The 13,573-nt window shown below is 61.3% G+C and overlaps 2 protein-coding genes across 2 annotated transcripts in view; both read left to right on the top strand.

Annotated features, from left to right (window-relative positions):
- CCDC88B (coiled-coil domain containing 88B) overlaps nucleotides 1-11,363 on the top strand; it is a 14,428-nt gene extending 3,065 nt beyond the window's left edge. The window contains exons 11-27 of the mRNA XM_008567452.1: nucleotides 382-558; nucleotides 748-856; nucleotides 1,025-1,161; nucleotides 1,244-2,380; nucleotides 5,335-5,462; nucleotides 5,552-5,669; nucleotides 6,500-6,595; nucleotides 6,672-6,812; nucleotides 7,286-7,542; nucleotides 7,882-8,025; nucleotides 8,221-8,407; nucleotides 8,521-8,666; nucleotides 8,871-8,969; nucleotides 9,168-9,334; nucleotides 9,796-10,008; nucleotides 10,277-10,345; nucleotides 11,216-11,363. Of these exons, the coding sequence (XP_008565674.1) occupies nucleotides 382-558; nucleotides 748-856; nucleotides 1,025-1,161; nucleotides 1,244-2,380; nucleotides 5,335-5,462; nucleotides 5,552-5,669; nucleotides 6,500-6,595; nucleotides 6,672-6,812; nucleotides 7,286-7,542; nucleotides 7,882-8,025; nucleotides 8,221-8,407; nucleotides 8,521-8,666; nucleotides 8,871-8,969; nucleotides 9,168-9,334; nucleotides 9,796-10,008; nucleotides 10,277-10,345; nucleotides 11,216-11,271 (3,381 nt within the window). The 3' untranslated portion in view covers nucleotides 11,272-11,363. The remainder of the gene's footprint in view (nucleotides 1-381; nucleotides 559-747; nucleotides 857-1,024; nucleotides 1,162-1,243; nucleotides 2,381-5,334; nucleotides 5,463-5,551; nucleotides 5,670-6,499; nucleotides 6,596-6,671; nucleotides 6,813-7,285; nucleotides 7,543-7,881; nucleotides 8,026-8,220; nucleotides 8,408-8,520; nucleotides 8,667-8,870; nucleotides 8,970-9,167; nucleotides 9,335-9,795; nucleotides 10,009-10,276; nucleotides 10,346-11,215) is intronic.
- A 152-nt stretch (nucleotides 11,364-11,515) lies between these two features.
- The window catches only part of RPS6KA4 (ribosomal protein S6 kinase, 90kDa, polypeptide 4), a gene marked incomplete at its 3' end in the record, with an annotated part of 14,290 nt that continues 12,232 nt past the window's right edge, over nucleotides 11,516-13,573 (top strand). Inside the window, exon 1 of the mRNA XM_008567451.1 lies at nucleotides 11,516-11,615. Coding sequence (XP_008565673.1) covers nucleotides 11,516-11,615 — 100 coding nt within the window. The remainder of the gene's footprint in view (nucleotides 11,616-13,573) is intronic.

Genomic DNA, 13,573 nt, shown 5'->3' with positions numbered 1-13,573 from the left:
AGAATCGGGTGAGGACAAACGCAGGGAGGAGGTGTCTGGGAAGGTCCCTCTGGAGGATGGGGCAGATGGTGGGGAGAAGTGGGAACTATGTAAGGGTAGGTCCTGGAGCGGAAGGTGGGGCCACGTGCAGGGGGTGTGGGTCTGCGGCAACACCCTAGCAAGTGGGGACTGGAGGGATGCATCCTTGGAAGGCGGCTCCTGGGGAGAAGGGCGGGGCCGGGTGCTGGGGCAGCAGTACCTGGAGAGACCCTGGAGAGAGAGGGGCAGAAGGAAGGGTGTGGGGTCAAGTGGAGAACGGGGGGGGGGGGGGAAGGGTCTGTGGCAGGCCTAGGGAAAGGGGTTTGGGACCCCCAGGCCCTGGAGTACGTGGGAGCTGCATGATACCACCGCTTCTCCCGGCTCTCCCACCAGGAGGAGCGGGTGCTCTCAGGGGCTCTGGAGGCCTCGAAGGCGCTCCTGGAAGAGCAGCTGGAGGCTGCCCGAGAGCGCTGCGCTCGGCTGCATGAGACCCAACGCGAGAACCTGCTGCTGCGGACCAGGCTGGGGGAGGCCCATGCGGTGAGGTTGCCAGAGTGATCCCAGCTGTGTTGACCTGTCATCCCTTCTGACCCCAAAGATCCCCCAGGATTCCCTAGAGACCCCTGTAACCTTTACTCTTGGTGATCTCTAGTGACCTTCCAACCTACGCACTTATCCTGGCCATGGTGGAGAGGGCTTGTCTGACCCTGTCCACCAACTGCCCCCCAGGAGCTGGAGTCTCTGCGGCATCAAGTGGACCAGCTGGCGGAGGAGAACGTGGAGCTGGAGCTGGAGCTTCAGCAGAGCCTGGAGCCACCCCCAGGTTCCCCTGCGGAGGGTGTGTGGGGCCCCTGTGGAGGGGCTAAGGTGGGGGCTGCCTGTGTTTTTTCTTCATCTGTAGTGAGGAGGGCTTCTGTCTTCATCCCTTCTCCCAGGTCTCTCGGGGTGTGTGTGGGAGGAGCCTGGGAGTGTGAGAGGGGTCCTGATCTCATCTTATATCCACCAGCGCTCCTGCCAGGAGCGATCCCCTCGCTGCAAGATGAGGTGAGGGAGGCAGAGGCTGGGCGGCTGCGGACCCTCGAGCGGGAAAATCAGGAGCTTCGAGGCCTGCTTCAGGTGCTGCAGGGGCAGCCAGGTGGCCAGGTGAGTCTCCTCCCCCATTGTCCTAGCAGGTTCCACCTTCAGACCTTCCCTGGGCCTGACTGTCCCCCTCATATGCCCTCAGCCCCCACTGTTGGAAGAGCAGAGTGGGGACTCTATGCTTCCAGTGCTGGACGAGGCTCCCCAGAAGCCCCTGGCCTCAGATCACAGCCCCCAGGCCTTGGTTGGCCAGGAGGGGGATGAAGGCCCTCAGACCTTGGACTTGGCTCCCTTGGGATCAGACTCAGCCCTTGAGGAGTCAGCTGAATGTCACCAGGCATCCGACTCAGACCCATGTATGACAGAGAGGCCCCTCCAAGAAGCTGCCATGGCCCCCCCGACCTCAGACTTGACCCTCCAAAAGTCAGACCCTGCTGTGGAGACACAGGAGTCCCTGGACGAGTGTGACCATGGAGTCCCTCTCCAGACCCCGACCTCTGTGGCCCCACCTCATGGTCCACAGATGGAAATTCAGGCCCAGCAACTGCTGGTAAGACAGACAATGGAGAGAGAGGCTCCCCAAGGGGGGTCAGTGCCTGAGGCCCTGGGTCTGAGACAGGAGAGCCCTGAGCACAAGCTGGGACCCTCAAAGCTCAGCCTCCATGTGCAGCTGGAAAGGCAGGAGACCCCAGGCCAGAGGCTGGACCTGTCTCAGGAGCAAACAGAGGCCAGAGAGCACGAAGTGGCCCAGCAAAAATCACAGCAGAAGTTGGAAGTGGCTGCTGACTCCCAGGCCCGGGCTGGGTCCATCCCAGGGGAGATCCTGGTCAGTGGCATTCCAGAGCAGGAGGCCCTCAGAGAGGAGGTGATGAGGCTGAGGAGAGAGGCTGAGACCTTTAAAGCTGAGCTAGAGGCCCAGGCCCGAAGGCTGGAGGCCCGAGGCACGGAGGCTGCCCGCCTTTCGGAGGAGCTGGCACGAGCACGCAGGGCAGAGGCTGAGACCCACCAGGAGGCAGAAGCCGAGGTCCGGGAGCAGGCCCGGCTGCGGGCGGCTGTGGAGGCTGCTGGCCGGGAGCTGGAGGCTGCATCGCGGGAGCGGGAGGCGCTGGCGGAGGCACTGGCAGCAGCAGGCCGCGAGCGGAGGCAGTGGGAGCGCGAGGGGCCCAGGCTGCGGGCCCGGGCAGAGGCTGCGGAGGAGCGAATGCAGGCGCTGGAGAGCGAGGGCCGCCGGCACCTGGAGGAAGCTGAGAGGGCGCGCCAGGAGAGGCAGGCCCTTGAGGAGGTACATCGGGCTCACAGCGGGGTGGGAAACGGGACTCCAGGCCAGATGCTGGGGCTTGGGCTTATTGATTCCGTCCGCAGCCCCTGAGTGCCTAGCACCGAGCCAGGGCTGGAGGTAGCCAGGCCAAGTCCACCCTCCCTTCTGAAGGCGTGCCTGACCTGGGACACAGAGCTGATGTCTGCAGGAGGGGATGAGACTGCCTGGGTGCGAATCACGATGCTCTGGCTGTAGCAGTTTCCTTGCCTCCACCCCGGTGCCTTCTTCTGTAAAATGGGGATACTGTTTTTTGTGGATTCTTGGTGGCTGGCTGGTACAGGGATCAAACCCTGGACCTTGGTGTTATCAGCACCACTCTCTAACTAACTTCGCTAACTGGCCAGCCCTATGGGGGTACTGTTGGGAGATAATGGTGGAAGGAGCCTGATTCATGCTGGGCAAGGGCATGCTGTAAGTGATCAAGAGATGGTTATTGACAATGAAGTGCCAAGGGAGCCCATGGGAGGGGGAGCGATGCCTGGGTGGCAGCAAGGAGGCTTCACTAGGTGGGAAAAGACATGTCATCCAGAGGGAACAGCATGTGCAAAGACTTTAAGGCATTCAAGATGCTCAGGGGCCCTGGAGGAGTGGGGGATGGGGGCCAGCTTCAAAGGTGTTGGTACTTTATCCACAGGCAGGAAGAGCCACTCAAGAGTGTGGGCAGATCTATGTGGGGCTGGGCTTGAGGAGAGTCACCTTGGTGGGCCAGGGAGCTTGGGGCCATCAGGAGGCAGTGGCAAGTGGTGTAAGTGGCAGGTGACATTGGCTGGGGTGGGGCAGGGATGGAGAAGAGAGAACTGGAAACACTTATTCATTCTTTCAAGCATTTTCTTGGTGCCAGGTCTTGTACCAGGCTCTGGGCACACAGTAATGAGCAGACAGCCAGCACGCTCGTACTCAGGGAGGTGCTCACCGTCTGGAAAGAGGCAGGTCAGGGCAGTGCAGGGAGCCATGGGGGTCCAGGAAGCACCCTAGACTCAGACTGGGGCATGTCAGGGAAGGCTTCTTGGAGGAGGAGAGAGACTGGAAGGCCCAGGCACAAGTTCGGAGGCGTGGGAGGGAACCTGGTGGAGTGAGAGGTGGGGCGCAGAGAGGCCAGGCTGCGAATGAATTAAGCACTGGTCCTAGTGGGCAGGGCTTAGGCTTCCTTCCAAGCTAGGGAAGGAGTTGGGGCTTTTTTTGTGAGAGATTGGAGAGCCACTGGAGGGTTTAAAATGAGCGAATAGATTAGGTCTGCATGTTAAGAGGCACCTCAGGGGAAAAAGGACACATGAGGCAATGAGGAGGGGGTTCAGGACGATGAGTCCCAGTGCTGGGGGTGAGAGTGCAGCACAGGCAAGGAATTGGATCTCCTGGCTTGAACACAGAGTTTCTAGTTCTATCCCCAAGTACAGACAAGGACGCTGAGATTCAGAGAGCCACAGTAATTTGCTCAGAGACCCCTCACAGTGGTGAAGAGTGGTTAGGTATCGTGCAGGACAGGCCCAGGGGTAAGGGAGGTCCGGTGAACGTAAGAATTGGGGGCGCAGGTGAGAGGGTAATGTGAGAGGCTGTCTCTGGGGTCCGCTCAGTAAGGCGTGACTGAGAGATGCTTTCAGGCTAACCTTGGGTTATATGCCAGATCACCTACTTTTCAGCTGTGTGGCTTGGGGCAAGTTACTTAACCTCTCTGAGTCTCAGTTTCCTCATCTGTAGAACTGGAATAAAAACTGCCCCTGCCTCACAGGGTCCTGTAAAGTAATGAATGTAGAGAGCTTGGGACAGCTCCTGGCACCTACGATGGGCTTAATCCGTGGAGGGAGTGCCCTAGGTGAGCCCTGCAGGTGAGGGCAAGGCTGGCGGGCTGGAAGAGCTGGCTCTGAGGATCCAGAGGGTGGAAGGAGCTGGGGACAAAGGGGAATTTTGTGAGATTTCCTGGTTGGAGCAGTTCCTGGTGCTAGCTGGGTGTGGCACAGGAGGAGTCTGCTGGCCAGGGGAGGTCAGGGAACCAGGTGCCTCTGGGGTTGTCCACGTGGGTGTGGAAGCCTCCCAGGCTGGATGGAGGGGGCACCTGAAGGAGTCTCTGCCTTCATCTGCCCCAGCATTCTTCCCGCCCCAGCTCTAGTGGCCAGCTGGGCCGCAGTGCCTCATGGGACTTGTAGTTTTTTAGCAAGAGGACGCTGTGGCCGAGGGTGTCAGGAAGTGCAGTGCCCAAGGGGCAAGGCCTGGTGTGGTTATTAAGCCAGGAAGATGGCTTTCAGCAGCGGAGGCTTGTAGACTTGGCTTCCAGAGGAGGCTGGTCAGAGTTGACCCTTCCCCTTGACTTCATCCCGCCAGGGCCCCCGCACATCAGAATGGTTTGGCCTACCTTCCTCTGTGGCCCACAGGCCAGAGTGGGCCTCCTGCCCCCTTCTGAAATGGTGCAGCCCAACTGCCAAAGGCCACAGGGTGCCTGGCCTGCAGCATCCTGGCCCGTTCCCTCCTGATCCCCATTGTGGTTAGGCCTGCTGATCCCCAAGTTCCTGTCCCGCCAGCACTCTGTGACCACTCCCCTGTGGCCGAGGGTGTTCACCAGACCACCTCTGCTGAGCCCCTCTTGCCCTCACATGGCCCGTAGGGCACGTCCACCTCATGTCCACCTGCACATGAGGAACCTCGGGCTTAGACAGGTGAAGACACTTGCCCAGCATGTGTCTCAGACTTGCCCGGGGCGTCCCTCACTCCCTGCCAGGATCTTTCAAGCGTTATCTCGAAGGCCACCAGGCTTTGCTCCCATTTTGTAGGTGGGGGAGTAAAGGCCCAAAGGATTAAAGATGTTTGCTCAGGGTGGCACAGCAAGGACAGAAAGCCAGATCTCTCCTGACTCTCAGGCCTCCCAGGCCTCCCCCTGGGGGAGAGTGGTGGGTCTGCAGCCCTGAGCCTGCTCTGCCTGCCTTCAGGAGCTGGAGAAGGCTGTGTTGCGGGGCAAGGAGCTGGGGGCCCGGCTGGAGCATCTGCAGCATGAGCTGGAACGGGCGGCTCTGGAGCGCCAGGAGTTTCTCCGAGAACAGGAGAGCCAGCACCAGAGGTAGGAGTGGTGCCGGGGCGGGTAGAGAGGGGCAGGTTGGTGTTGGGGAGCGGCAAGGTGGGGCTGGGTGCCAAGGCTTCTTCTGGCAGGTACCAGGGCCTGGAGAAGCGGCTGGAGGCCGAGCTGCAGGCTGCGGCCACCAGCAAGGAGGAGGCGCTGATGGAACTCAAGACCAGAGCCCTGCAGCTAGAAGAGGAGCTGTTCAAGGTGAGGCCTGCCATGCTGGGAGCTGGGGGCCATCCCCACTCCCTCCATCCCAGGAGCAGTCCCCCAGGGCTGCCTGTGCTCCTGGTCTTACTCCTGGATCCGTGGCTTCCTGCCTGTCTCGCTTTCTACTTGGGGCCCATTGGAGGGAGCACTGTACTGGGAGTTAGGTAACTGCGTGGCCTTCTTGGGGCCTTGTCTCCCCTGCTGCTCACATGGACAGAGCCCCTGCTGTGAGGTGCTTCTCCTGCCCTGCTCAACCACTTCCTAGTGAGCCCAGTCACTGGCATTATCGAAAGCCAGTTATTGTTTCTGACACCCCAGCTGTGTGCAGGCTCTGTGCTGATCGTGGGGTGGCACTGGGGCCTGATACCTGGTTGTCATGTTCAGGGAATTCACAGTCCTGTTAGGACAGAGGCAAGAAAACAGGTGACGATCACACAGGGTGCCAGGTGCCGTGATGGGGCTGTGCAGGGGCCAGTGGGGTCCCCAGCAAAGCACCTGGCTGGCACGTATGGGGTTGGTTAGGGAAGGTTTCCTGGAGAAAGCGGGGTTGAAACTGAGGCTTAGAGGAAGAGTAGGAGGGAAAGGGTGTTAGTGCAGAAGAAACAGCTCAGGCCAAAGCAAGGCTCTGATACAGACTGGGAGAAGGTGGGGAGGTGGGGGTGGAGACCAATGGGCTTCTGGAACTAGGAGCATGGGCTTGCGGGATCTAAGGGAAGACATGCGGTGGAGGGAGGGTAGGCAGAGTTAAATGCTGCTGAAGGGGCAGGTCCACCCTGTGAGGGTACCCACCACTGCTCGGCATGACCTCCCAGGATCTCTCCTTACAGCTGCGCCAGGATGCTGTGGGGCTGGGGCCTGAGGAGCGTGCTGAGCCTCGGCTGGTGGAGACCCAGAGCACACGGCTCATCGAGGTTGAGCGCAGTGTGAGTGTTGGAGCATGGTGGGGGTGGGGCTGGGAGTACAGCAGCCTGGCCACTGCTAACCCCCTCTTCTGGGCAGAATGCAACGCTGGTGGCTGAGAAAACGGCTCTGCAGGGGCAGCTGCAGCAGCTGGAGGGGCAGCTGGGAAGCCTGCAGAGCCGAGCCCAGGAGCTGTTGCTGCAGAGTCAGCGGGCCCAGGAGTACAGCAGCCACCTGCAGGTGGGTTGCAGCCTGGTGCCCTGTCCCCTGCCCACCTACCACAGCCCCTGCCCCTTTTGTATTATTTTGCAACCTTTTCCCTAACCGGGCTCCCAGGCAGCTGCCCCACTTTGTTCGTAGTTACAATTATTTTTGTTCTCTGACCCCAGCCATCCTTTTGCGCCTCTCCCCCTCCCCCGCCTCCTTCTCCCTGCCTCCAGCTCCTGCATCTGCACCCCTTTTGCCCTCTAGTTTCCCCATCTCAGCCCTCTCCTGCACGGCTAGCCCTGCCATGTGCCTCTTGCCCTCCCTTCCAGTGCCTGGCACCCCCCCAGATGCCACGATATCCCCCTCTCCCTGCCCATTAACCTCTGCCTCCTCCACAGCTCTCTCTTGTCCTCTGCCCTGCCCTCTGCACTCGGCCCGCTGTGTCGTACCCCCTTTCCATCCTGGGATTCCACCCCAGTGATCCCTGCCTCCCTCCTGCATCCTAGGCTGAGAAGTCCATTCTGGAGATGCAGGGCCAAGAGCTGCACAGGAAGCTGGGGGTTCTGGAAGAGGAGGTGTCGGCAGCACGGCGGTCCCAGGAGGAGACTCGCGGGCAGCAGCAGGCCCTGCTGCGGGACCATGAGGCTCTGGCACAGCTACAGCGGCGGCAGGAGGCCGAGCTAGAGGGACTGCTGGTGCGGCACCGTGACCTCAAAGCCAACATGCGGGCACTGGAGCTGGCCCACCGGGAGCTGCAGGGACGGTGAGCCTCCCCAAATGCCCAGCTCCTCTCCTGGCACCCCTCCCTGTCCTGAGCACAATCCCTTGCAGGTCTGACCCCATCAGGAAGCAGTGCCCCCCAGCACATTCGCCTTTGCTCCACGACACCCCCAGCAGGTGTTGTGCCCTTTTGGGCGGCTAGGCTCCCCACACCTCTGGGCCGGGCTCGCCATAGGGCTCACCTGTCGAGCATTCTGCCCTGTGACTTTGCTTGAGGGGTGCATGCTTAGGAGATGACAGACCTCCAGGTCCAGACAGTCCAGCTGCCCACTTGCTGTAGCCCCAGGCCTCTGCAGCCCTCTCAGCCCTTTGTCCATCCCAGGCATGAGCAGCTGCAGGCCCAGCGGGCCAACGTGGAAGCGCAGGAGGTGGCCTTGCTGGCAGAGCGTGAACGGCTGATGCAGGATGGGCATCGGCAGCGGGGCCTGGAGGAAGAGCTTCGGAGGCTGCAGAGCGAGCATGAGAGGTGCCAGCCCAGGCTCCACTTCTCCCCCCTTGGGCCAACCTTCAGTGTTCCCATCTGTGAAGTGGGTTGGGGCTGCGTGATCACTGTCCCTGTGGGGTCTTGTTTTGCCTCCTCTCCCTGGTGTGGCTCCTCTGGCCGGCATGAGGCGTGTGGGGAGCGAGGCCCCTTGGAGAGCAGCCCTCCTTGCTTCCATAGAGCTCAGATGCTGCTGGCAGAGGTGTCTCGGGAGCGAGGTGAGCTGCAGGGCGAACGCGGGGAGCTGCGGGGCCGTCTGGCACGACTGGAGCTGGAGCGGGCACAGCTGGAGATGCAGAGCCAGCAGCTGCGCGAGTCCAACCAGCAGCTGGACCTGAGCGCCTGCCGGCTGACCACGCAGTGTGAGGTGCGGGTGGGCGGGTGGCGGCCAGGGCCAGATGATGGGCAGGCAGCCAGGGAGGGCAGACCCAGGCTGCTCTGAGCCAGGTTACACCAGCAACCTGTGCTGCTGCCCACCAGTTGCTGACAGAGCTGCGGAGTGCACAGGAGGAGGAGAACCGACAGCTGCTGGCAGAGGTGCAGGCCCTGAGCCGGGAGAACAGAGAGCTCCTGGAGCGCAGCCTGGAGAGCCGGGACCACCTGCACCGCGAGCAGCGCGAATACCTGTGAGTTGAATGCCTGGGAGCTGGGGGTCCTGGCCAGCCCTTTGGTTGTTGGGGAGGTCCTGGGAAAGGGGTTGGAGAAAACCACATGGGGTCACCCTAACCTGCGGTATGATTGTCCCAGTGTGTCTCTGCTGCAACCTGTGCCTGGCTCCTGCTCAGGTCTCATGGGCCTCATGCCCACCTCCCCCCACCCCCTCCTACCAGGGACCAGCTTAATGCCCTGCGCCGTGAGAAGCAGAAGCTTGTGGAGAAGATCATGGATCAGTACCGCGTGCTGGAGCCTGGGCCCCTGCCCCGGACCAAGTGAGTGGCCCCTTCCAACTCCCTGGGGCCAGGGATCCTGCCAACCTCTGCCCCTGCCCTGCCCTGCCCTCCACCCCTGGGCCCAGCTCAGGTCCAGGTCCTGGTGAGTGTTGGCCTGGCCTTTGCCATCTCTGACACAGCCCTCTTCTCCCTCCTTCCTCCCCGTCCTTACCCCCTCTTGTACCCTCTTGACCCCAGGAAGGGCAGCTGGCTGGCAGACAAGGTGAAGAGGCTGATGCGGCCCCGACGGGAGGGGGCCCCCCATGGGGGGCTGCGCCTGGGTGCCGATGGGGCTGGCAGCATCGAGAGCCTGGGGGGCCCCCTGGAGACCGAGCTCCCCGAGGGCAGGGAGGCAGATGGGACAGGTGGGTCTGGAGGCCAGGAGACCAGGATGGTTCTTACCCCATGTCCCCCACCCCCTCCTCGGCACCTGCCATATTGCCTGGTCTGCACACGTGTCCCTGCTGCCTGCCTACACCTGCTCAGATGCTTTCAGGGGCTCTTTACTCTGGGCCCTGCAGGGTCCCTCTTGGCTGGCACCTCCATCCTGCCTGCACTGCCAGCCACCCAGTCCTACCTCAGTGCTGCCTAGGACCTCAGATCGGCAGCAGACTTGAGTGAGAGGTCATTTATCCTACATAGCAGACGAGGAGACTGAGCCCCAGGGAGGGGAAGCGCCTTGTCAGAGCCAGCCCAGAGCCCAGCCTCCCGAAGCGCCCCTCATTCACCTGGCCCCTCCCCGGCCCCATGCAGCTTCCCCCTCTGGCCCCTCTGCTTGTGCCTCCCTGCACTTCTCTGACACCCTCCCTGCATGTGCCTCTTGTAGGGTCCCCTTCGCCAGCACCCATGCGCCGGGCCCAGAGCTCCCTCTGCCTGCGGGATGAGACCCTGGCAGGCGGGCAGCGGCGGAAACTCAGTTCACGCTTCCCTGTGGGGCGAAGCTCTGAGTCATTCAGCCCCGGGGACACCCCCCGGCAGCGATTCCGACAGCGCCACCACCGTCCAGGCCCCCTGGGGGCACCCAGCTCCCATGGCAAAGGTGAGGGACAAGGGTCCCTGCCCCTGCTAGCCCTCTGCCTCCCTGTGGACTCACCAGCTCCTTGGGGGAGGGCACTTCCTTTGTGTCCTGTATTTTTCCTGTAAGCCCCGTCCACCTCTGCACTGGCCCTGGGGACCCAGTGGCTGCCTTGTGCCCCCAGGACCTGGTGTGGGATGGGATGGCTCTGTTGAGACCCTCCAGGAACACGAAGCAGATGCCAACCGAGAGGGCTGGCCCTGGGGACCCAGTGGCTGCCTTGTGCCCCCAGGACCTGGCGTGGGATGGGATGGCTCTGTTGAGACCCTCCAGGAACACGAAGCAGATGCCAACCGAGAGGGTGAGTGGGGGCTTAGGGAAGGAGTGGGGGTGTTTGCCCTGCCTGGAGCTCCTGGCGGACCTCATTCATCCTTCTGTCATTTGACAGTGACCCTTTTCCAAGTGCCAGGTGGCGTGCTAGCCGGGGGTACAGCAGGGCACACTCTGGTGTGGGGAGGCAGACGGTAAACAATAGTTGTAAAAATAATTATCAGCTACAGCAGCTCTGTCTGATAGAAATATGATGTGAGCCACACTTGTAGTGTTAACTTTTCTAGTAGTCTCATCAGAAAAAGTAGAAAGAGACAGGTACAGTGAATTGTAATGTCATATTTAACTCGATATGCCTAAGCGATTGCCATTTCATCATGCAGTAAGCATAAAAAATCATTCATGAGATATTTGACATTATTTTTTCATGCCAAGTCTTTGAAGTCCAGTGGGTATTCCACACACAGGCACACTGCAGTGCAGACCAGGCACACGTCACCTACTCAGTCCAGTATCAGGCAGCTCAGCCCTAGAGTATTAGGAGGGGATAATGCTCTGGGAAGGAAGCAGAGCAGGGCGAGGGTTAGGGTGCTGAGCGGGGTGCAGGTTGCAATTTTAATCAGGGTGTTCAGGGAAGGCCTCAGAGAGGAGGTGATGTTGGAGCAAAGACTTGGAGGTGAGAGTTTGTCATGGCGACATTTCTGGGGAACAGCATTCCAGGTAGAGGGAACAGCTGAAGAAAGGCCTGGCATGTTCGAGGGCTGGCACGGTGGCTGGTGCAGCAGCGGTGGAGGAGGTTAGAGAGGGCAGAGGTGGCTAGAAGGGGTACGGCCCCATGGGCCACCTTGAACGCTGGCATCCTCCGGAGGGAGGTGGGCCTGAGCTGAGCCTTTCCCTCCAGGCCCCGAGGTACAGGAACCGGAGAAACGTCCCCTTGCCCCTTCCCTCAGCCAGTGACACTGCCGGGACAGAGAGCTTGGGAGTGCAGTCCTCTCGCCGCTGGAGTGTCAGTGGGGGCCGCAGGCAGTCCAAGAGCGCTGAGAGCCAGGGCATCCGAGGGGAGTCTTTGGACGAGGAGGCCTGGGCCCCCAGGTCCACCACAGCCAAATCTGGGGCCCTAAGGTGGAATTGGGACAACTTTGTGGACAGGAGGCATGGCTGGCCCCCACGAGCAGCTCCTGCCCAGGGCTCTGGCCCTGCCATGCGGCCCCCGCTGAGGAGGCGGACTCTGGGGTATCCCCTGGCTGAAGGAGGCTGGCAGGACTGGGCAAGAGAGCCCCCTGCCCGGTCCAAGAAGGGAGGCAAGGCCCATTCCCTGGAACTGTGACCTGGGCTGGTCTCTGAGACTTAGCTGGGATGTGAGGAGCATGAGAATAAAGCCGGATACATGCACCTGAATCATGCTTTGTGTCTCTTGGCTGCATCCAGAATCCTGTTGGCAGGGATCTGTGGCCAGTGGGACCTTGCCTGGACAGGGAAGCAAAGGACTTTCTTCAGGGGCTTGGCTAGTTGAACTTGCCAAAGCCTAGGGTGGGGAAGGTGCTGGCGTGGTGGGCAACCAGCAGGAGTGGGGCCTGAGGTCTGGGCTTGGGTGGAGGGCAAGCAAAGGACTTTCTTCAGGGGCTTGGCTAGTTGAACTTGCCAAAGCCTAGGGTGGGGAGGGTGCTGGCGTGGTGGGCAACCAGCAGGAGTGGGGCCTGAGGTCTGGGCTTGGGTGGAGGGCAGTGAAGCTCCTGACCCCCCTCTCCCAGAGTACCCTCTTCTCTCCTTTCACATCTTTCTGCCTCTTCCTCCTCTCTCCCCCACTCTTTTGGAGTTGAGCCCCTTCCCAGGGAGCTCATGGCTGGTAGGCATCACCTTGTGTCACGGCTGCCACAGAGGTGGGAGGGATGCCTGGTCTCCGACCAAGGCCTCTAGGATGGCACCTGAGAGGGGGAGAAATTAGGCTGGGCGGCAGGATGTGAGTCAGGGTACCTGGGGCCACCCCGGGGAGGGTGGGGCTGCCTGGGGCTGAGATGAGGCAGGCTGAATTTGGGGGTGGGCAGAGCTGGGAGGGGTGGCCAGCCCAGCCTCTCTCCCTCCTCCTCTCAGCTGGAGCCTCACAGGACAGTGGAGTCGGGGTGACCGCCCTGGCCTCCAGCTGGTGGAGGAGCTGAAAGCCCCCTCCCATAGTCCTAGGGTGGGGACTCTGATGGCTGCATCACCCTGCTTGGTGGCCCTGTCAGTAGTCAGGGAGAGGGAGGCAAGAAGAAGAGGGAGCAGAGGCTCTGGAGGACAGGCCAGCCAGGGGCTCTGAGCGTGATGGGGAGAGGGGACTGCACCTGTGCATCTCTGACATCCCTTTTTTAGGCCTTCTCAGGGCTCTGGGCTGGGCACTGTGCCAAGCTTGGGGACTACAGGGGACACAGTGTGCATGGAACCTGGTGGCCTGTGAATGGTGACTAGAGCTGAGGTGCTTCTGCAGGACCCTTTAAAGAAATCTGGTCAGAAAAGTGGCTACCCCTCCCCGTCACAGTGTCCTCAGCTTGGCTCCAGGTCTCTCTCAGTGACAGGGTTTGGTTCCCAGAGTTTCTGAGTCCCTCGGCCCTCCCTTGCAAAGCCAAGTTCACAGAAGAGAGTGTCTGTTGGCCACCCAGGGGTGCAGCTAGGGAGCCCGGGATTATGGGATGGGGCTGGGCTGGTGCACTGGGATCCAGACACACTCTTAGCCTGCCCAGCACCAAGAGCGCGAGCCATGCCGGATGAAAGGTGCTGCGCCCAGGCTGCTGCTCCGCCAAGGGGCATACAGATCCCTTTTCCTATTTGCTGCAGTCGAGGAGTGATGAAAATTGAGGCGAGTGCATTGTGATTTTTATTAAATCCTCGCTTTTGCTGGTGGCTAAGAAAATTGAGCAGAAGATCCCTGGTTGCCCTTACGGCTGGCGCTGGTGGAAGGGAGGGCTCTGTACATGCCTGTGTGGGCACCCCTCCCCCCACCTCGGGGCACAGGCTCCTGACGTCCCTGACACCACTGGCTGCAGTGGCTTCCTGGAGCAGACACCCGGCTGGGGGGCATGGGCCCAACGGAGGTTCCAAGTCATCCACAGTCCCTGGGCCTGGCTCCCACGAGGTGTTTCCAGTTCCTCAGAGGGTCCAGTAGGGTCCTGGAGCTCACAGCCCTGACGCCTGCCCCGGGGCTCAGGAGACCGGGCCGCCCCCAGCGGCCGCCCACCCGCAGCCCGGCGCTGTCACGTTCCAGCCGCCTGACTCAGGCCGCACG

Source organism: Galeopterus variegatus, unplaced genomic scaffold, assembly GCF_000696425.1.
Source record: "Galeopterus variegatus unplaced genomic scaffold, G_variegatus-3.0.2 Scaffold319, whole genome shotgun sequence".
In the NCBI taxonomy this organism is placed as follows: domain Eukaryota; kingdom Metazoa; phylum Chordata; class Mammalia; order Dermoptera; family Cynocephalidae; genus Galeopterus; species Galeopterus variegatus.
The sequence above is the reverse complement of the archived record's forward strand: the minus strand, read 5'-3'. Positions and strand labels throughout refer to the sequence as shown.